Source organism: Erithacus rubecula (genome assembly GCF_903797595.1).
Source record: "Erithacus rubecula genome assembly, chromosome: 22".
Taxonomy (NCBI): Eukaryota; Metazoa; Chordata; class Aves; order Passeriformes; family Muscicapidae; genus Erithacus; species Erithacus rubecula.
The window spans coordinates 10,556,374-10,578,184 of record NC_136674.1 but is presented as its reverse complement, the minus strand read 5'-3'; the positions used below and the strand labels follow the sequence as shown (position 1 = coordinate 10,578,184).

The following is a 21,811-nucleotide window of genomic DNA, read 5'->3' as shown; positions in this document are numbered from 1 at the left end:
CCTTTCCAAGGTCCTTGGTGGACAGGGATGTGCCAGGTTTCTACTCATGGACCCAGCTGCCCACAGGCATTTGACCCAAGGGCTGGCAGGGAAGTGCCAGCACAGCCCATATCAGGGAACTCCACGGAGGCACAGCTGTCCCTTCTGGAAAACTTGCCTTGTTTATGTCTTCAGAACTATCTTATCCAAGGAAGCACAAAGTTCTCTGCTTCTTGTAAGGAAGAAGCATCAACTCCCAATCAGAATTACCACAAAATTTATGCAGACAAAGAGATATCCAGAGTTAAAGGCCAACAGAAAGGAGTCCCAAACACCATTGGGAAGGAGGCATTGCCATCTAGTGTTCGGATAGGAAAGGGCTCAGGAACACACTGACCCTGCAGCAGGAGTTGAATTGGATAATCCCAGTGGGTCCCTTCAGCTCAGGATATTCAATGCTTCTACAATTCTCCACTTAGTGCCAGCCCAGCCACTACTGACCGTGGAGACAGTTGTAGACCCTTCTGTGAAAGAGCAAGGCCAAGAGGATGGACAGACAAGGCCACCTGTGATGCATGGATGGCTGGAAGCCCTGGCTGGTATGGCTGTGGAAGTCAGAATCATGGAATGTTTTGGGTTGGGAGGGACCTTAAAGCTCATCTTGTCCCACCCAGTGCCATGGCAGGGACACCTTCCACTACAGCAGGGTGCTCTCAGCCCCATCCAGCCTGGCCTTGGACACTTCCATGGATGAGGCAGCCACAGCTTCTCTGGGCATCCAGTGTCTCACCACACTCACAGAGAAGAATTTCTTCCCAATATCCCATCTGTCCCTGCCCTCTGGCACTGGGATCCCATTCCCCCTTGTCTTGTTACTCCAGTCCCTTGTCCGAAGTCTATCTCCAGCTCTCTTGGAGCCTCTTTACACAGAGGAAGGGGCTCTGAGGTCTCCCTGGAACCTTCTCCAGGTGAACATCCCCTGCTCTCCCAGCCCAGCTCCAAGAAGAGGGGCTCCCACCCTTAGAGCATCTTTGACTCTGCATTTATTCAATCCCAGTCATAGCCCCATGTTCTGAGCACATGGAGTTCTGGAGTTTGCTCCAAAGCTGGTATTATTCAGCAATTTTAAATCTACCATCAACATTCATAGGAACATTCAGCCAAAACAAAGAGTACAACAACCTGTTGCTCGTGAAGGGAGCCAGATCTACAGACCCCATTCCAAATTCCAGCTCCTTTCAGACATTAATCACTCTTGCACAATAAATTGGCACAAGTCCTGCTAGCTTTAGCACTCAGATTGGTTTATTTCCTCAGAACAAAAATAGCAAATAATTTTTTTAAGAACAATCTGTGAAAATAGAAAACTTCATGGCATCCTCCTCCCACTTCCAAATTCCCTGAAAGCAGCCTGGAATCTATCTGCAAGAGGCAGGACATCAGGAAAGAGTTTTCTTCAAACTGTGTGCATGGGTGAAGAAAAGGAGTTTACACAGACTCCTTCCTCTCTCCAACAGCATGGACTTCATTATTCTGGAAATTGCTTCAAAACATGACAAACAAACCAAACTTCAAGAAAATCAGGTTGTGTATAAACACTGAACTTTCACTTCTATCTCTCAAAGTAAGACAGTGCTCCTGCCCCTTTTCCCCAAACTTGTATGTGATGCTGACATCTCCATGTACCAAGAGCTGGACAGCTGGAATGGTCCTAGGATAACAAAGTATCACAGTCAGTGTTTCCCCAGCATCACCTGTACAGTTTATTTAATTTCAGCTCTCAGTGACCCACAGTTACCAGCACACACCTCCAGTGGCCCTGAAAGAAATAACTAGAATTCCATGGATTAGCACAAGAGGAACAAATACAGTGAAATCCCCTTAAAATCCATTCAACTTCTCATGAAAGACTTGGAGAACAGAGAGTAATAAGTGACAAGAGTTAAAAAGGAGCCAGGCCCCCTAAGGGAAACTCCCAGAGCACTCCTTGGGCCACCTCCCTTCCTACACAGGGTCATCCACACTTCTCATCAGTTACACTTTTCCACCCTGGTTTTGGGAAACTGAAGCCTGGATACTGACTCTGCCTTTGGGAGAAAGGTGAATCTTGCATAAAACACAGGAATTTCTCCTCAACCCAGATTTCTACTGTTTCTCCCCATATTTCCCTGCTCCCAGCTGCTTTCTGTTACAGGACAGGAACACTGGAAGGCCTAGCCATCTGGCTGCATCTCAGCAATGGATCACAGAGCACTCCCAGCCCTTTGGGCAGTTGTTACCTCACCCCATCACTCCCACCTGCAGTTGGGTCCTTGACAGCCCTAAAGCCCTGGCAAGGGGAATGACAATTTCCACATCCAGCAAAACCTCTTTCTTTCATCTGAGCCTCCATCCACAACTCTCCTTCTTCAGGGTAACCAGAAGGAAATAAGAATCTTGGTGCAGCATCAGCTTGGTCTGGATAAGAACTAGGACTGGTTTTAAGTGGTGATTCCTCCATCCTCAGCTCTAAATTTCTTTGGTCACTGACCAGGACTCAGCTCACCTGTCTCATCTAATGGCTTCACTGATCTTGTTGCCAAAAGCTCACTAGCTCCTCCAGTGCCTCTCCCAAGTGGGCTTTTCCTCTACTCCTGCAGAAGCAGCACCTTCCCCTCCCTGGTCCTCAGACAATCAGCACCTTCCCTTCTGGTGCCACAGGTCACATCCTGATGTTCTTGATGTAGCTGCATGTGGCTCCTCTCAAATAACACAGAAAAACTCATACTGGAAGTATTTCTCCAATTTGTGAGCACAGAAGGCACCAAAATACTGCTAGAATGTAAGCCTTATCCCTCTCTCATCCATAGGATTACCAGCAGAAGGAAAAACAGAATAAACTAAAAACCAAGTAAAGCCTTGGAAACCTGTCTCCTACAGGAGCTCTGAGGATCAAAGGATCCCATCCAAAAGGTGCATGACCTGCTCACTGCTCAGGAACACCAGAAGCCCAAAGACATTTTTATACTCATCCAGCATCCACATGTCCAGCCAGCTCAGCTGCAGGGACCATTCCAAAACATGTAAATCAAATTAGTGGTAGCAAAACAGGGAAGCCTGTTCCTTAGAGAATATTGAGTTACAGGCTGCTAACCAGAAGCCAAAAAAACCCCAGGAACTGTGAGGGAAATAGCCTCTTAACAGACTAAAAGAAAAGATGAAGCATTGATACTCAAAATCCATACATCATTCATTATAAATCTTTGAAAGGCACCACAGGATCATGAGATAACTGGGGCTTGGAGGAACATCAGGACTCTCCAGCCCACCCCCAATGACACATCTCCCTCTGCTGACCCTGGAGCAGTGGGATCTGACTTTGTGGGCTCAGAGCCACACAGAACCTATGATCAAGGTCCACCCTGCCAGAAAAATGGGCCTGATTCAGCATAATGTGCCTCTTACAAAGGCTGTCCCCATTTAAAGTTTGGGATAATAAAAGCACAAAAGAGTTGAGGAACTTTCAAGACTGCCAGAAGCACAGGAGTGAGACACAAACTGGGATTTAGTGCAGTCATTGTCCTGGATCATCCACACTCACCAAAACCCCTATCACAGCTCCATTTAATAGGCTCCCTCATACTGCCAAACATTCCAAAACTGGGGGTACATGAGGTTCCTGACACACAAGATATCCATTGTCAGTCCAGGCTGGCAACACTTTCCAGAAAAAGGAGGAAAAGTCCATAAAGAAGAAAAACAACTGAAGGACACTTCAGCTGATCTCCTCTTTGAAAATGAATCAACAAGAGAAACACTTAAGTCATTTTTCCAGTTCACAGAAGAAAGTTCTATCAACAAGGAGAAGGAAAAAAGCCTTCAAGTGGGAAAAAGAAATCCTTTTCCTTTGTGTGCCACAGTGCTCTGTGCATTGTTAGACTAAAGCATCTTTGTTCCTCCTAAAATGCAACTGACTTCCACTCTGCTCCTTGTCAGTCTAATCCCATCCCTACACAGCAGCTCCTTCACATGTTCCCAACCAGAATACTTCAAAGCTGACCACTGGGTGTTCCCATCAGCTGTTACCTGTGGTTTGGGGTGTCCAGTTTGGAACAAGCCTACAGCTACTGAGGGTTCTTGTGCACCAGGAAAATAAAGGAACAGACCAAGAGGTTTCTTGTTTCATGGCTGCTACTTGAATTAATAAAGTATATATATGCAAGTAATTAAAGAAATATTCAATCTGAAATCCTAAAGCCATTTTAGGGAGTGTTTGATCAGTTTCTCTCTTTCATTTCCACCTAATGGCTCCACAATCACAAGAGAAGTGAGGGGAACACAGGGCCCAGCAGACACAGGAGCTGGATTCATTCTCCTCCTGCATGGAGGAGAACAGCCCACTCCAACCAGAACCTGCTTCAAGCAGGAGGAGAACAGCCTACTCCAACCAGAACCTTCAAGATCTGTTTCTTCACCACAGCAGGTTGTCAGCAACTCAGCCCCAAAAGCCAGCAAGGCACATTCAGATTTCGAAGGTCACTCACAAGCCTGTTGGTCTCAGCTATTTTAACTCATCCTTTGGAACTACAAAGCTGATCATCAATTCACAGAGAGTAACATACCAGATCACCAGTCATTTATAGCCCCATTCATCTTTACTCTGCATTAAGGCCACAATTAACAGCTAATGCTTAACTATGGCTTCACAAATTTAAGCTGCTTTTCTGCATAAAAAACTGCAGGTGCATCTTCCCCAACTCCTCCTTTCCCGCCTCCATCTCCAGAAGGGCTGTAGGGAAGCACCAAACAGCAGATTAAGGTCCCGTCAAAACACGAGGAAACTGAAAAACTCAGAATTATGCAATTAAACATTGCTCCTGCCAGTTCAGCCCTCACTGCCCCCATGACTTAAGCCAGCAGCTCCCAGAGTGCTGCACTGGGATAACCCTCAGTGAGAAGAGCTCCTCAAGGCAAGTACCCAAGAAACCAGGTTGGTGGTGACAGTCTGGAAAGCTTTCACATCTCGGAAAAGTGACCTCAAAGGATAATTAGAGAAATGCAGCCTCCTCTCTTAGGGGAAACAGAACACCTCCTCTTCAGTGCTTCTGTTCAGATCTAAATGGGATTCACAAATGAGCATGGAGAAGAAAGGAAGTTGTCACTCAGTAGCCAGAAGGATAAAGCCCATCTTACACCACAGTTCAAGAGCCTGGCTGGAAAAGCAGATGTTATGTGCACACATCAGTAAAGAGCCAAAACCATGAACAGCAACTGCCTGAGAAGTGCTCTTCAGTCAGAGCCTGACCAGCCCCTACAGGCACTGCCACTCTGGAGAATCACCACTGCAACCAGGAGAGAACAATCTTGTGGACTCCACCAGAGGTTCCTGACAGGCTGCAGTGCTCTGGAATGCTGAGATGAAATTCCAGCAGCATCAGAGTGCTCTCAGCAGCTGATAACATTATGTGCTGGGCAATCCACCCTGACACCAGGAGAGAAACAGCTATTTACAACACAAGCCTGTCCTGATTTATCTGGGCAAGAGGCACTGCCATCCCAGGGAGCTTCCCCTGAGCACATGACATGGCTTAGGTGGAAATTCCTTAAGTAGGGACCATTTATACACTCTCTGTGTAAGTGGCTCTGCAGCCAGCCGTGCCTTCCTCTTTTCTCTGTAGTGCTCTTTAGGGATGTCCAGCTGTGAGGGTTTCAAGTGGCTGCTCCAATGGTTGAGGTGGCTGTGGATATATTCTCAGAGCATGGCAGCACACAAGCACAGACACTCACCCTTCCCACATTCAAAGACAGCCCCACCACAGATGCCCAAATACACAGAAGAAAGTAGAAGGAACAGATATGCTGCTCCTCTTTTCTTGAGCCAATCTACATTAACTTCAACTGCCATCTAAAGATCTGCATTTACACACAATTTTTTCCTCAGGAGTGTGTTTTCCAAGTGAGACTTTTCCCAAGTAAAGATCCTCAGCTCTGCAAAAGATACCAGTGAGTTCCAAGAGCTGCCTGTATGCCAAACAGACAACTCTGTGGCAGGAGGAATTCTCCAGAGATCTGGAACAAGTCTTGACTCCAAAGACCCTGGATGCCGATGACATGCAGTACCATCCTGAACCTAAAGTGATGGAAGGAAGAGCTGTGATGTCTGCTTAGATCTGGGATAAGACAAGGATACATAAAGCAAAAAGGAAGAACATAAAGCAGAGCTCTTTCCCAAGCACACCTTTAAAAAAAAACCCAAACCCTTAAAACAGCACCTAGCCAAAGCAGCAAAACCTCTTTTAGAGAAGCAAGAGCTCTCATAAGAGGAACAATTATGGGAAGGTGAAAGAAGTGATGAGCTGTTTAACACACGCTTCTGATTCAGGAAGGACTTCACCCAGCAAGCCAGGGCTGAAACTGATCCTTGAAGCAGCTCCCAGTCCTTCAAGTGCTCAGATAACCTCTATGACAATGTCTGGCATTCTATGGAATCAGCAGCCCTGATAAAGCAGGGTGGGCTGCACAAGAGGCACATTAAGGTCCTGTCTGTCCTTACTTGAAATAACTCCTGAGCTCTGCAAACCAACCCTCAACAGTGCCAAGACACCCCTTGCATCTGAAGCAAAAAGCCTTTCCAAAAGCTCATTCCCAAAATATAGAGCCCTTGTAGGGGTTTCCTAGTGCAGACAGCCAAAAACATAATCTGTTTGCAAAGTGCTGCTGCCAGACACTAGTGCTGTCAGACAGCCACCAGTGCCCAGGTGCTGTTCCAGCAGGAATGCAGTCCCCAGTTCCATCAGGCACTCCATGCTCCTGATGATGGAAAAGACATTCCAGTATGGAACAGCTGAGGGAGCTGGGAAAGGGCCTCAGCCTGGAGAAAAGGAGGCTTAGGAGGGACCTTCTCTCCACAACTGCCTAACAGGAGGGGGCAGCCAGGTGGGGGTTGGGCTCTACCCCTAAGAAACAAGGGACAGGACAAGAGGGAAGAGCCTCAACCTCAAGAGGTTTAGCTCAGATATTCTGGCAATCTTTTTTCACAGGATGGTTAGACCCTGACACAGGCTGCCTAGGGCAATTATTGAGTCTCCAACCCTGGAGGGGTTAAGAGATATGTGGATATGACACTTGGGGACATGGGTTAGTGGTGGCCTTGGCAGTGCTTGGGGGACAAGTGGACTCTTATCTTGGAGGGCTTTTCCAACTTTAACAACTCTGTGATTCGATGACTCCGTAAGTGAACAAGGGGGGACGAGGCTTGGGAGCTCACAAGCAGATGAGTGTTTCTCAAAACCACAATGAACACTTTTAAGGGCCCTCAGCACTCATTTCATTAACCTCAACTGTCCCTGTATCATCACAGCTACTGCAATGCCTAATTAGAGCATTTAAAACTGCTCAAGTTTGTCAGTGTTTCACTGCTCACTAGAGCAAAGAGGTCTCAGGACTAGCACCAACACCCTCTCATAACAAGGAGAGAACTTCCCCTGAAGGGTATCAGGACAGTAATAAGCAACCATGATCATTTAAAATCTCTGGGTTAAAGATTAAGAAAAACAGATAATAGGATGAAAACATCTCTTTTGTTATTTGGAAGGGAAAGTCTGGAACCACCAAAGCAGCAAGACTGATGCCCAGACAGGGCACAACTCAAGGGGGAGAGAAAGCAGGCCTCAAAAATAATAACCCAAAGAAAAACTTAGGATAACCATGTGCCTCCTTGCTGCTGGAAGGGAGGGATAGTGACTCTGACTGCTCAAGCAAAGCTAAAACTTCATAAAGAAATTCTCATCTTATACATAGCCAATTCTCTTTAAACTCCACCTGCATGTTATCATGGGAATGAAAAGAGCCCAGCACCTTCTTCATGTTCTACTAATTTGTAATACCAGAATATTTGATATTAGAGCTTCTGGCAAAGGCTCTGAAAAGTAAAACCTCACACAGGGATATCCCTTGAGGTCTCAGCCTGGTGCCTTCCTAGAACCAGTGCCAGGTGACCTTTAGCAGGAGCTGGAGGACAACAGAATCACAGAATGTTGGATAAACTCTCTACAGTCAAGTCCAACCATCAATCCAGCACCACCACGTTCACCACTAAACTACATCCTGAAGTCCCACATCCATGCATTTTTTGAACACTTACAGGAAGGGTGACTCCACTACTGCTCTGGGCAGTCTATTCCAATGCTTTACAACCCTTTCCACAAAAATTTCCCAAATATCCAATCTAAACCTGGCACAACTTGAGGCTGTTTCCCCTTGTCCTGTCACTTGTCATCTGAGAGCAGAGCCCACCCCACTTGGCTCCAACCTCCTGTTAGCAAAGTTTCCTTTCAGCACTGCAGTTAGCAATCTGCTCCTACCTCACCTGGGAGCTTTGTGATAGTGCACAAAATGAAATTACAGGCTTAAGCACTTAAATCAGAGAGAACAGCTGAGGGCCATCCTTGAATGAGGCTGGAGGATCAATATTTCACCAAAGCCTTGGAGAACAGGCACAGTGAGACACTGTGATATTGCACAGTTCTCTGTCCCTTCCATTTCACATCATCTTGTGGCTTCTAAGTCCTGGCCAGACCTCCCAGTCTGGGTAAAGCCAGCCCTAGTGCATCCAGACCCATGTCTAGTGCATCCACTGGGAAAACATATCAGGGGTTCCTAAAACCAGCTGCTGCAAATATTTTTTCAGTGTCCAGAAGAGATCAGAGCCCAGGATCCTTCCAGAGAGGTATTACAGGTACTACTGCAGGCAGTAAGTGCAGAAATCCTCAGAAAAAAAGTACAAGATGCTAGAAGAGAGCTGGAGGGAAAACAAAACCCCCAACTCAATAACCTCATTAAAGCTTTTCTCCTTCCTCTGCTTAACAAGGAGAATGCTTAATTAAGTCCTCCTTCAAGCCTTCCCCCTCACCCAGCAAGGCTCAGCAGAAAGCAGAGATTTAACAATTTCCTCTGCAGCACAGGACACCTCAGTGGGACAGCAATTTGCATATTCTAAAGGAGCAGTGAATCACTGATTCTCTGTTGCTCAGCCGCAGTGGGGAGGGACAAAATCAGCAGGAGATACATTTCAGATCTGCTCAGGAATAAGAGAGCAGGAGGGGAAGGAGCAAGTTGCTGTTTATTCCAAGTCTGGAGCTTTCCCAAGGCAGGAGTCTGATTGTGTTATGCACAGACTTCTCAGTTTATTTGCAAGTCTCTTGCAGCTTACTAGGTCAGTTCAACTGGCAACTGCTGCTGATTTTTAGCCCAATAGTCACTTCTACCTGGTGACACAGCCTCAGTTCTGCAGCCAATTCTCACCCATTAATGCCTCCAGAACTGGTAGAACTTGTTATTCATGGCCAGTTTGACCTCAAAGTTAGTTTCCTGTCATAATTTCAGCCTTGTTTGTTTTCACTGGAAAATCTCCCTTTGTGTTCCCAACTCCTGGGACCACTTCTGTGTACTGAGCTGAGATACATATTAGAGACAAGCTTTCAACTCTGGCTCACTTATAAATCAAAAACAAGAGCTCAGAGACATTCTCGTGGAACAGAACTATCATCAAGGACCCTCTACTGGAATCCAGACATTCTGAATGAAGTTGTCCCCACTTGTCATGATTTAGTTGTCTTATGAAGGACGACAGGAACACAACCAAGGAAATTTTTTTTTTCTGATGGGTCTTTCAATCAAAAGAGAACAAAAAGCTCTGTAACAAAGGCCTCAGCCCACTGCTCTGCAGTTTAAGGGACACCAAGGAGGATTTCCAGCTCTGCACATCCCAGGAAACTAAGCTCCACATACCTGCACCCCACAAAGTGAACAGACAAGTAAATAAACCAAACCCCGAGCGGGACCAGATTAAGACCCAAGGGATTTACAAGGAACTGCAGCAGGGTGGATTTAAAAAGGAATCTGTACTTCTATGTCTCCCTTTGAATTCTTCTGAATTGCCCCCAAGAAGCACCACAAGCAGTCTTGCATTTCACCAAAGGAAAGATCTACTCTGACCCAAAATTCCATTGAAAAGGTAGGAAATGTGTTCTGAGCAAGATTTTGTGGCAATTAGAACCAGGCTCTACATCTAGCAGGGGATACAGAAATCATGTAATGGCTTGGGTTAGAAAGGACCTCAAAATCCATCAGTTGCACTCCCTGCCATAGACAGGGGCACCTTCCACTAGATCAGGGTGCTCAGAGCCATATCCAGCCTGGCCTTTAACATCTCCAGAAATGGGGCAGCCCCAGTCTCTCTGGGCAATGTATGCCATGCCATCAGCACCCTCACAGGAAAGAATTTCTTTGCCTATATCTAATCTGAATCTTCCATCTTTTAGCTTAAAGCCATTCATTCTTGTCCTATCACTGCAAAATCCCTTGTAAAAATACCAGGCAAAAGGAAGGTGCTCAGGTGTACCCAGATTTGAGTGTAATTATACAAAACAGCCCTGGATTATTCAGCACAGAGAAATGAACTTTGTTCCTGGAACACAGCAGAGCTCACCAAAGGCACAGCAGTCACACCTGGGGAAGTTCTCTGAAGCAAGGGATGGATACAGCAATGTTCAGGAGGGAAGAGATGCCACAACCAGAGCTCTGAGCCATTCAGGAGCTGGACCACAGGTCAGGTCAGTGTTCCACAAGCACCTGCCAGCTGGTATATAGGGAGGTTTCCTATAACTTTCATGATTCTACTGGTCCATTAAGCATGGACTGCAGAGAGCATTCCCAGCCCATCTCCCCAGTCAGTGTCTAACAGAGAATGGATGAAGCTGGCCTGCCAAGCTGCCCCAGTACATCCTGTGCCCTAAACTTAACTGGTACAAAGCTCTTGGAAAACACTAAAGAATGATCTGCCTCAATTCTGACCAAATCCAGTGTCTTTGACAGGGAACAGGAGCTCCTGCTGGAACTGCTTGTTTCTCTCTGAATGTATAATGAAGTTCTAAAGCAGCAGCCCAACCTCCACCTTGCACAGGGCCCTGCAGGAACCTCCTCCAGCAAAGGACTTATTATGCCATGAATGAACAGAAGATTTTTGTTTGGGTCTCAGTGATTTATGTTCATCTGGGAGACTTAGTTTCCTTTTAATACTGCAACAAAAATCAACTTCAAGGAAGTCTGGAAATATTTTTGACTGACAGCTATCCATCATCTGTGTAAGGTGGGAGAACTCCACACACAGGAGTCAGTGGATAAACTGGCTGATAAGCAATTCAGCCCAGCCCTTAAGCTTGCCTATAGGAGAGATTTTGCCCTTTCCCTTTGTACTTCTCAGTCTCCTCTAGCCAAAATCACTGGTTTATTTATACCAGATGTGTGGAAATCAGCATTAAACAAAACACTGCTTGGGAAACAAGATGCCTTCCCAGGAGAGTGCCTGTCTGGTGCCCCAGCATATCACCACAATCACCCTGACTCCCACCACAAACCAGGCCTGGCTGATCCCAGAGTCACAAAGAGCTTCTCAGGTCAGACACCAACAGGGATGAGACCCAAGGTTCTTACAGGCTTCCAAACTGCAACTTCCTGAAAGGCAGCAAATGAAAAACAAGACCCTCTTGCCAAGTCTAGAGCCACAGACTTTCTGCACAAGACCTCATCAGTCTTACATCCCCTTTCAGAGCTCCTTTTCTGGGGGCAGGCACCTGCTAACACGCCTAGTAAGTTCCATCCCAAACCCAGGGCATGATGACTTGTGCTCTGAAGCCACATGCCCAGCCTGGACCAGAGTACAAGAGCAGCAGCAAGGGCAAAGGCTCTGCAAGGAGACATGTCCAGCCAGGAGAAGGTTGTGCTCCTTTAGGAAGCAGCAGTAAATCCAACTTCTTCCTCAAACACTGCCTTAGCTTCCTCACAAGCACAAAGAGACAACCTTAAAACACCAGAGCTGATAGAAAAGCTGCCAATATTCATTTTCTACTAGCAAGGTACTGCCTGTATTGCAAGACAGACAACAGCAGCAAACTGATGGCCCTGAGCTGGGGATGGTTCATGACAGAAGGATGTTGTCATTTTCCAGAACTCTTTCCCTAGGGTTTCCCCCAAAGCAAGAGACAAGAAAAGATTTCCACTCCTGCTTGCATCCCCCAGAAGATTTTGAGAAAAAAAAGAATGATCAAAGAGCCTTTGTGCATTTATAAACCTGTCAATTTTGCTAGAAGATTTAAAGCTTTAAAGAGTCCAAAACATCTACTTGAAATTTTCTATCCAAACAGACTTCTTTTAATACTTAAAAAATCCCCCCTAGAAATAAAATATTTAGATTTTTTCTGAAGTGAGGCATTCCAACAGCTCCAGACAGAAGTGCTGGAGGGGAGGAGGAAATCCAATTCTTAAGTTTGAGAGGAACTTTTTTCCCCCCCCTTTCTTTTAATTGGCACAGAAACAAGACTACAGAGCTATTTCAGCCCCTGGCTCTGACCAGGAATAGCTGGGATGAGCAGCACAGGAAACAACAAAACTCAAGTGCTGGCAGTTCCAGGTCCCTGTCCTACACGAGTTATGCCTCACAGGAAGGATTCTCCAAGGTGATGTAGCAGTATTCACCTCACCATCCGGCCCTTCCTCTCCATACACTCCCTACCACTTGCCATTTTGCCTCCAAAAGCCTCCCCTGCAGACAAGAAGCAGGTCTCCCACCTGAGAACACCACAGGTAGGACAGGTTTTGGGAGAGCTCAGCCTTTTTCACTTAGTTACCTTGATTTCTTCTCAGCCATAAGAATGGAGAGGGTCAAACATCTGGCAGCACATTTCTTTCTCCATTTCCATGTACTCCTTGTAGTATCTGCAAAGTAGAACACAGGATGATATCAGAGACTGGAGACTGACTGTCACCCTCAGTGTCACAACCTGAAAATGATGTTATTTTTTGGATATAAAAAAATTAACATAATGGAAGAGTGTGCTGGCAGCAGCAACACAGCTCCTCCAAGCCCTTCTTTCTGCAATGTCAGGGAAAGAGCTGGAAATGTCATGCCTCATCTGCTCAGGACTAATTAGATCATTTGCCTTCTGTGACACAGGTGCTTTCTACACTAGTTTCGGAAGCTTGGGACAGTGCAGAGGAACACCACTTGTGTGCTGTGGGATACTTTTGTGTGTCCTTATGCAAGTTCTTTTAGCTTTGTTCGACTGCCATGCAGCAGAATATCTACCATAGATATAGGATCTGGATGGGCAGAGGATGGGCAGGAGACAGCAGGAATTTGTGTCTGGACCAAGTGGATGACAAGACAGATGTTTCTTCCTCTGTTTTCTCTTCCTGGCCAGTGTCATAGGATGGCAAAAGCTTTGCAGTCTGCTCCATTTTAACTTCTCCGAGCACAGCATCCTCATCTCCCTGACTCTCACTCCAGTGGTAAGGAATCCTGAGCTGCAGGGTGACTCAGATTGGGAACACTGTCCCAGGGATCAGTGGCTGCCCACGAGTTCAGCTTTCCTGCATCTGCTGCCATATAAGGCCAAAAGCAAAGGGTTTTGTGCAACACACTAGAACCAGTCCCAGTGAGAGGCTGACTCAGGCTCTTTCAGCCCCAGCCCTCAGCACCCCTGGGGCTCAGAACCTCAGAGGCTGTGAAATCCTGGCCCAGCAAATCTCTCCTGGTAAGTCTCACACAGAAGTTGCTGACCAAGGATGCCCACCTGTAGGTGGCACATTCCCACACCTAGGACAGCAGGAAATCCAAGAGAACCTTGTATGGAGGAACAGATTAATGCCAGATATTGGAAGAACACCAATTCATTCTGGTTTTGATGCAGTTCAAGCCTTCCGATAGCATTCCAAGATCCAGCAGCAGAATCTGCACCAAACCTAACACAGCTGGTACCAGACACATTCTACATACCATTCACTCTGGATTCTGCCTGTTGTTCTCCAGCAGATTTTGCCAAGAACCTGTTTCAGCCAGTAAACAGATGCATTCCAAAGCTTTGGTTTAGACAGCAAAAGGGAGTTGCTGATTACCACACAACACTGCTTTTAACAAGGTAAAAATGTACTCAGTAAGGAAGTGAAAAGCCTATAAGAAGAAGATTTTGATTCATATTCCATTTCTGAAGCATTTTTCAGATCACATTATGAGTTCTAAGGCAAGGGCAGGTTGGCAACATTACATATTTACCCAGAGGTAAGGTCTCATTAAAAAACACCCACTAGCACTTGCTTCATCTGTTTCACACTAACTCCACTCTTTGTCACAAGCAAAAGCAGTGCTGCTTCCAGCTCTGTGATCCAACATCAGAAAGACACAAAGCTGCTGGGGTGAGTCCAGAGTAGGCCATGGAGATGCTCCAAAGGCTGAAGCTCCACTGCTCTGGAGTCAGGCTGGGAGAGCTGGGGATGCTCACCTGGAGAGAACTCCAGGAAGACCTCAGATCCCCTTCCTCTGCCTAAAGGGGCTCCAGGAGAGCTGGAGATGGGCTTTGACAAGGACAAGAGGGAAATGGCTTCCTGCTGCCAGAGGCCAGGGCTAGATAGGATATTGGGAAAAAATCCTTCCCTGTGAGAGTGGTAAGGCCCTGGCACAGGTTGCCCAGAGAAGCTGTGGCTGCCCCATCCCTGAAGTGTTAAAGGCTGGACAGGGCTTGGAGCAACCTGGTGTGGAGAAAAGAGTCCTGGCTTGTGACAGTGCTGTGAGTTTTAAGGTCCATTCCAACCCAAACCATTCCATGGTTAAAAGCAAAAAATACACCAGTTTTAACAGGCAGCAAATGAGGAACTCCAAGACAACAATGGTTTAATGTGCATTCATCTGACACATGCACACTCACTAAACGTGAGCTCTCTATAGAGCTGCAGCCAACAAAGGCAGAAATGCCTTGTTGCTTCCTGGCCACACCACCTCAACATCATTAAAAACATTTCTCTTTTATCTACCAATATACTTCATATCTAAGTGAATACATGAGGCTTCTTGAATCAGGCCTTCTAGCACTGTACATGTACCAGCCTCCAAGAGCAGCCAAACAGATCTAGTTTAAAACTCCCCACCCTCAGTGGAAAATCTGGTAACTCCATACCCAGTGGGAGATCAGGATGAATACAAGAGATTCATCTAAAATTTCCAGACCAGCAGCTAATATTGCCTTCAAGCTCTTTGTACTTCAGAAATAACAGAACAAATCTGAAGACTTTTTGAAGACTATTAAAGACAACATGAATCCACAGGACAGAAAAGCACTCCACCAAAATATCCCCTGGCAGAAGGCACTCAGATCACCAGACTGGCTTTTCCAGCAGCACCAACCACTCTTTTTAGGTGTTGCTGCTGCCTTTCTGCAAGTGCCTGGCAGTGACATACAAAAGAGGGTTCATACTCAAGGGCTACTTTGTGAGCTCCAGAGTCGAGGACAGCATCACTCCTGCTTCAGTAAACAGTGCCAGGAGGACAGCACATGCTTCTGGGTAAAAGCAAATGCTTTTGGCAGTTTCAAAGGAAGAGCATCATGAGCATAATGAGATAGGCATTAGTCATGTTTTGGTGGGGCTGGGGCGTGACTAGAGCTGGAAGGAAAGTCCTATACTCAGCCTGTGGGCAAAGGGAGAGTTTGTCTTCAGGGCTGTTCATTTATTAATCTCCAAGACAGCAAGAAATTCACTTTTAATGAATATCAGTATTGTGCATTGAAGCACCTGAAGCACAAAAAAGCTGCTGAAATTAACCACATCTTAAAGGGAATGAAAATCATACTTATTGAGAATATTAACAGCTGAAGCATAAGCCAACTGTATTTCACTGGATTTGAAGCACTTTAGTAGCTCCCACATCCCCGTCCTCACCCTGATCTGCTCACAAGTCAGGTAACACACATCCCACCAAAGAAATATATGGCAAGGGTGGGTGTTCCCAGCTCCTCACTTCCAGCTTCTGGGCCTGAAAAATGTTTCAAGCTGTTTTCTCCACATGTGTTCTCCCAAGTCACTTATTAACCCGATAGTTTGGGGCTTTTAAAAACATTTTAAATATTTCTGAATGGGTATTACAGCCTGTTCAAACACCCTCTCTTCCCCAGGTATGCAAGGGAGGGTTCTCACCTTGCCAGCTTCTTCAGCTCATTGTTGATATCACGGTTGAAGGGCTGGATGCACTGAGCTCTGACCAGGAAATCCCGGGATTTGCTGTACTCCCTCATGTAGAGACAAGCCTGCCATGGAAAGATGATAGATGCATCAAAAGATAAATACAGACCCACTGCCCTTCCTCAGGTCTCGTGCAAAAACAAACATTCCTGAGACAGAGAAAAGTAACTCAGGAACACCTCAGGAAAAGCCCTGTGTGACACATTTCCAGATATACAGATTTTCCAAAAGGGCACATGCAGACAATCCATCTTGACTGCTGAAGCAGCCCAGAATTGAGAGATTCTCCTCAGTTCATTCTGGGCTCCCTCCACAGCCAGGCTGGGATGTTCCATGATGATTTATTTGCCCACCTGGCCACACCTGAACAGCGCTTTGGCACTTCCTTGGTCCATCTCCAAGGCCAACTCCCCGTATTTCAAAGCTTGGTCAGCACGTTCCAGTTTCAAGTAAGTGAGTGAGAGATTCAGGAACAGCAGCAGTTTGGAAGCATTGATCTGGCTCTGCTCTGCCTTACTGGAAGAGCTGTGACCCAGGATGGAGAGTGCCTGAGCAGAGAGGAAAAACCAGCCAGTGCACATCACAGCCGTCATGGCAAGTGAGAAATCCATCTCATCCAACAGCTACACCCATCTTTCTGTTCACCTAGGTCACTTAAAAGTAGTAACAATCAAAACTCTAAATACAGGGCATGGCATTCTCAGCATGACTAGTCATGCTGACCATACAACCACAGGTTTAGGAACTTATTATGGAAAGCAGCAGAATAAAAAAAAATTAAAAAATACAGGACTCTAATTTTAGGGATAAATATGGAAATCTTAGAGGGAATAAGGCAAGTCAAATCACTTTTGTTTCAAAAATACCAAGCAAAAGAAACTTTGAAAGATCTCTGCCTCTGAGAAAGTGGCAAATGCCTTCTAGTTTGAGAATACTGAGCCTTTACCCTGCCTGGAGAGGGAGCTAAAGAGGCTCAGCCTGGGAAAAAGGAGCAGGGGGTACCTTCTCAGTCTCTACAATTCCTGGACAGGAAGGTGCAGCCAGATGGGGGTCAGGCTCTACTGCCAGGTAGCTGGACAAGACAAACATCCTCAAGCTGCAGCACAGGAGGTTCAGGTTGGATACTGGGGAAAAATTCTCATTGAAAGTGTTGTCCAGCCCTGACACAGGATGTTCAGGGTAGTGGTGGAGTCCCCATCCCTGGAGAGCTTTAACAGCCCTGTTGATGTAGCACTTGGTGATATGGGGTAGTGGTGGCATTGGCAGTGTTGGGGAACAGTTTGACTTGGAGGTCTCACAGACCTTTCCAAACAAAATGATTCTCTGACTATTCCTTCATTTACCACTGCTGCTCACACAAAACCATCTGTGCAAGCCCTCTTCTGAAGTAAACTATGCCTGGAAAATACCACAAAATTATTTGATCTCTAACCTGTACCTGTTGTGGTGAGCTAAAAATAATCCCTTCTTTCACAGCTTTCCCAAAGCACACCCCACATTTTCCTGGTGCCATACCCTCTTGTATCTGTCCTTTGCAATCTTGAAGCACTGCTTATAGAAGAAGTAGTTGCCAAACTCTCGCTCTGTGGCTGCCACTTTCAACACCTTCTCTAGGGGAAGTCTATCCCGCTGATCCTGTGTGAAGAAATATCTGAATTTCAGCTCAAACTAAAGAAAACAGGCAGAGAACTCAGACAGGACAGTCCTACACAGCCCCCTCCTATTCACAGAGCAGAAGTTAGATCCTTACCAAGGCCAGGCCACCACCATGTGGTACCTCCCCAACCAGGCTGAACATGACAGCGTTCTTGTGCTGATTATTCTAGTGAAGAGGTCAGGAAGCCCAAAGGGGGACTGGAAAAAGCAGGAATGTGTCCTTAAAACCTGTCCAACTCTTTCAGCACACAGCTGAGTTAACACAAATGCAATCACTGGCACAAAGCTGCTTGAAAGGTTCCATTGCTCTAATTGCTCTCAGGCTAGCTCTGGGACAGCTTGACACTACCAAAGACACCAATCAGCAAAACAAACCCCAGCAATCATTAAAAGGGCAAAAAAAAAAAAAAAAAAAAAAAAGATAAAAATAGAGGGACAGGTTTTCTTCTGGGTCTGCAAGTTGGAACCAGCTCATAGAGAGAGGTCAGTCAGCCAAAAAGGGTGGGAAAGGAGGGAGCACAACAAGTGTGGTTTACTCACAGGGCTCTGGGGAAAAATTTGCCTGTGCAGAGGCTGGAGGGCCTCCCTCATCTTTTGCTTTTCCATTCACTGACCCACAACCACAGCCCAAAGACCTTAACATGAAAGGGTGAATTAACAATAGCACCACAACTCACCAGGGAGGGAAAAACAGGGAAGAACATGTGGGAGAGGAACCAAGAGGCAGAGACAAAGGGTGGGGGCTGGTGGGGCACCGGGACACTGCAGAGGATTGTTACAGACAGTTTCTCACTGTTCCTTAAGGAAATTCCTGGAAGTTGGTGCCCTCTAGTGCAACCACGAGGTTTCTGGTAAAACTAAAAATAACTGGAAGCCATTCCACTGACTCCATCCAGCACAGAGGAGCACACAAAGGCAGATCCCACCTTCTCTCTCTGCACGGTAGGGCAAATGGAGCGAGACAGGGAGGGACACAAAGGGCAGGCACGTGGATCAGAGCAGAGCTGGGTGCCCAGGGACTGAGCACTTGCACCAGCATTCACCTGAACACATGTAACACAAAGTCACAGCAACAGTGAGACAGGACAATGATGGTTCACCTTCAGACTTTGCTCTCAAGCCATGATAAGGGAACTCACACAAGTCAACTCAAAGAAGGCGTCGCACTCCTGGGAGTCTATGAAGTCCAGCACCTCCACCCTGAAGAGCACGGTGGCGTTTGGGGGGATGGAGGGAGGGCAGCCCCGCTGGCCGTAGGCGTATGCTGGAGTCAGCACCAACAGCGCCACCTCTCCTTTGCTCATAGACAGCAGCCCGATCTCCAGCCCCCACAGGGTGATGTCTGTCACAACGAGGGTGGGACAGGTGAGGTTCACAAACACCAACACCCCCACACACCAAACAATGCTTTCTCCTTAAGCCTGAAGGAAAATATCCCTGTGAACTCCTGTCTCAGCAACTACAACAGCCAGTTGCTCCAGAAAGGATTATCAGGTCAGCCTGCTGTGGGACTCAGAACATGGTATTGCAAATCCAGAGTGGGATGAGTTGGAAGGGGCTTTAGAGATCAACCAGTCCATGCCCTGTCATAGCAGGGACAGCTCCCACTAGATCAGCATACTCCAAGACCTGTCCAGCCTGGAAAACATCATCTCCTCTCAAGAGATTTAAAGCTACCCAAGGGCAGGTGGGAAACACCTCCCTATCACTCCCAGGCAGAGGGTGAGCAGGTCCAGATTCCACCTCTCATGTAAACACGGAGGATGTTTTACTCCATGAATAAGTGCTAGAGGTTTCAAACAACCTAAAGACACCAAACAGCATTTAAACTGAAATGCCTTAATAGAACCCCAGGTCCCAAAATACTTTAATACAATCCCGAGGCCCAGGACAGAGTTTGTGGCTCAAACCTACCTTTTCCTATTTTCATCAGCCTTGGATACTTGCTGCTCCCGTTTGAACAGAAGAGCTTATTCCAATTGCCCAGGTACCCGGAGTACCTCACTGTAAGCCCAAAAAATGAGAACAGAAAAGCAAGAGTTTGATTTCAAATCAGGAGCACACAAATAAGGAGTTGTAACCAACTAATTATTTGTATTCTCTTTTTCTGTCCTGCTAAAGAACAGCAGAGGCACAAACCCTTCTGTTTTACACCAAAAATCTGGTCACATCCAAGCAGCCAAGTGCTGTGTGTTTCAGCATCGTTCCCAGACAAAGCAGCTGCTTCAAAGTTCTGAGCTATTTAAGAGATGTGATTTCGCACTTTTAAGAATTGGAAACTTCAGCTTAGCAAATTAACATGCCCCAGTTTTATGCAGAAATACTTAAAAAGAATTCCCTAACCAAAGGCCCTAGAAATCCTTCTTTCCTCAAGGTCAAGATGCCTTTTCTTTTAATGTGCCAGTCACAATAAGTTAAACAGGGCATCCCAAGTGTTAAAATATTGATACTGAGAGGAGGCAGTCCTAAAACAGAGACACACCATGGTATAAAATCAGCACTTTTAAGTCCTTGCTGTGGTCTTTGCCAGCCACCAGCACCTCAACATTAGTCTTGGGGGATCTTTCCCAACAGGTTCTGCCCTGTTTCCCTCAGGGCCTGTTTCAGACTGAGGCAGAGGTTTCAGAGACAAGCAACAGACCTCACTTCCAAGGAATTCCACTTTCTTAGTCCTGTTGAACACAGGCTAAACTAAATAATTCATATTTAAAAGCTGCTCAGGAGATGGTTAGTGGCACCTGAACTACCTGTGAATTCAGGCACATTAGTGCAGAGTCCCGTCCTCCCAGGCAGCCAGGCCGAGCTCAGGCAATCCCACTCCAGCCCTGCCGAGACTGTGACAATCGTGGAATGGTTTGGGTTGGAAGGGACCTTGAAGATGACTCAGTGCAACCCCCTGTCCATGAGCAGAGACACCTTTCACCAGAGCAGATTGCTCCAGCCTGGGCTTGAACATCTCCAGGAATGGGGCAACCACATCTTCCTTGGGCAACCTGTGCCAGGGAACTGGGACATCCTTAACAGAGGTGCCCGGCCCTGGCTCCGGGATCTCCCACGGCCCACAGGAGGCACCAGAGGCCCCAGACACGGCTCTACCTGCTACGGAGGCGGACGGGGGCACAGGCTGCCCGACGCCGGGGCGCAGCTGCTCCTTGCGCACCCCTCCATCGCCGGTCAGGTCCTGCAGGGCCTGGAGGGACTCCGAGGCCAGAGACAAAGAGGGTGTCGAGGCCGGGGTCGGTGCCAGAGGCCACGCCGGAGTCGGAGTCAAAGCCGGATCCGGGTCCCGACACCCGGCCCCGCGCCCGTCCTCGCCGGCGCCGCCCGCCATCATAGCGGCGCCGCGCCTCACGGCTCCGCAGGACACAGCCCGGGAGCGCAACGCCCACAGCCAATGGCGCTCCGAGCGCCGAGCCCGCCCCACCCGCGGCTTTAGAGCCACGCGGGATGGACACGCCCCTGCGCGGCTCCGCGCCAACGGGAGGCGGAACGGCACCTGGCGCGCGGTGCACGCTGGGGGATGTAGTCCGCAGCTTACACTGCCTTCTGCCCTTCGTTAGAGCCAAAACCCAACCCAAATCAACCCAAAACTAAAAAGCCAAAACCAAACCTCGCAAAAACAACATCAAAAAACCCAACCAAACTACAATAAAAACCACACAACTACAAAAAAAAAAAAAAAAAACCTACAAAAACAAAAAAACAACTACCACTGCCAAAAAAAAAAAACCAAAAAAACTAACCAAAACGCAATCAAACAAAAGGATCCCCTCAGACTGTCCCCAGCCCCATCTTTGGAGAGAAGGTGCTGCATTTGCTGCTTTGCTATGTCCCAAAGACCTTCGGTGTGGAGCTGGGTGACAGCCCCAGACTGATCCTTCCATCACTGCATTCCCAAGATTGGACACTCCTCAGGGAGAAGCCAGGACCTTCCCTGGCTCCCCGGGAGATGCTGAGAAGGAAGCCAGGGTATGGGACCATAATGGGATTCATATGAAAGATGCTCATAACCCAAACACCTCCATGAACCAGGAGTTATTATATGAGAAGCAACTGTATTTTTTCACAGACAAAACAATTCCTTGTGCCTTGTCCCAGACAGTAAGAGCAGTGTTTGGTTTTCTTCTGT

At 47.0% G+C, this 21,811-nt stretch overlaps 2 protein-coding genes across 2 annotated transcripts in view; one reads left to right on the top strand and one right to left on the bottom strand.

The window, feature by feature from the left end:
- The window catches only part of NSUN5 (NOP2/Sun RNA methyltransferase 5), a 95,744-nt gene that overhangs the window by 61,062 nt on the left and 12,871 nt on the right, over window positions 1–21,811 (top strand). The window lies entirely within an intron of this gene.
- FKBP6 (FKBP prolyl isomerase family member 6 (inactive)) lies at window positions 1,267–21,124 on the bottom strand. The gene is made up of 8 exons (XM_079324783.1): window positions 20,779–21,124; window positions 19,597–19,686; window positions 18,822–19,024; window positions 17,542–17,661; window positions 16,380–16,574; window positions 15,982–16,091; window positions 12,645–12,732; window positions 1,267–1,690 (listed from the first exon to the last, which is right to left on the bottom strand). The coding sequence occupies exons 1-7, from the start codon at window positions 21,014–21,016 to the stop codon at window positions 12,657–12,659; spliced, it is 1,032 nt and encodes a 343-aa protein (XP_079180909.1). The 5' UTR covers window positions 21,017–21,124; the 3' UTR covers window positions 1,267–1,690; window positions 12,645–12,656.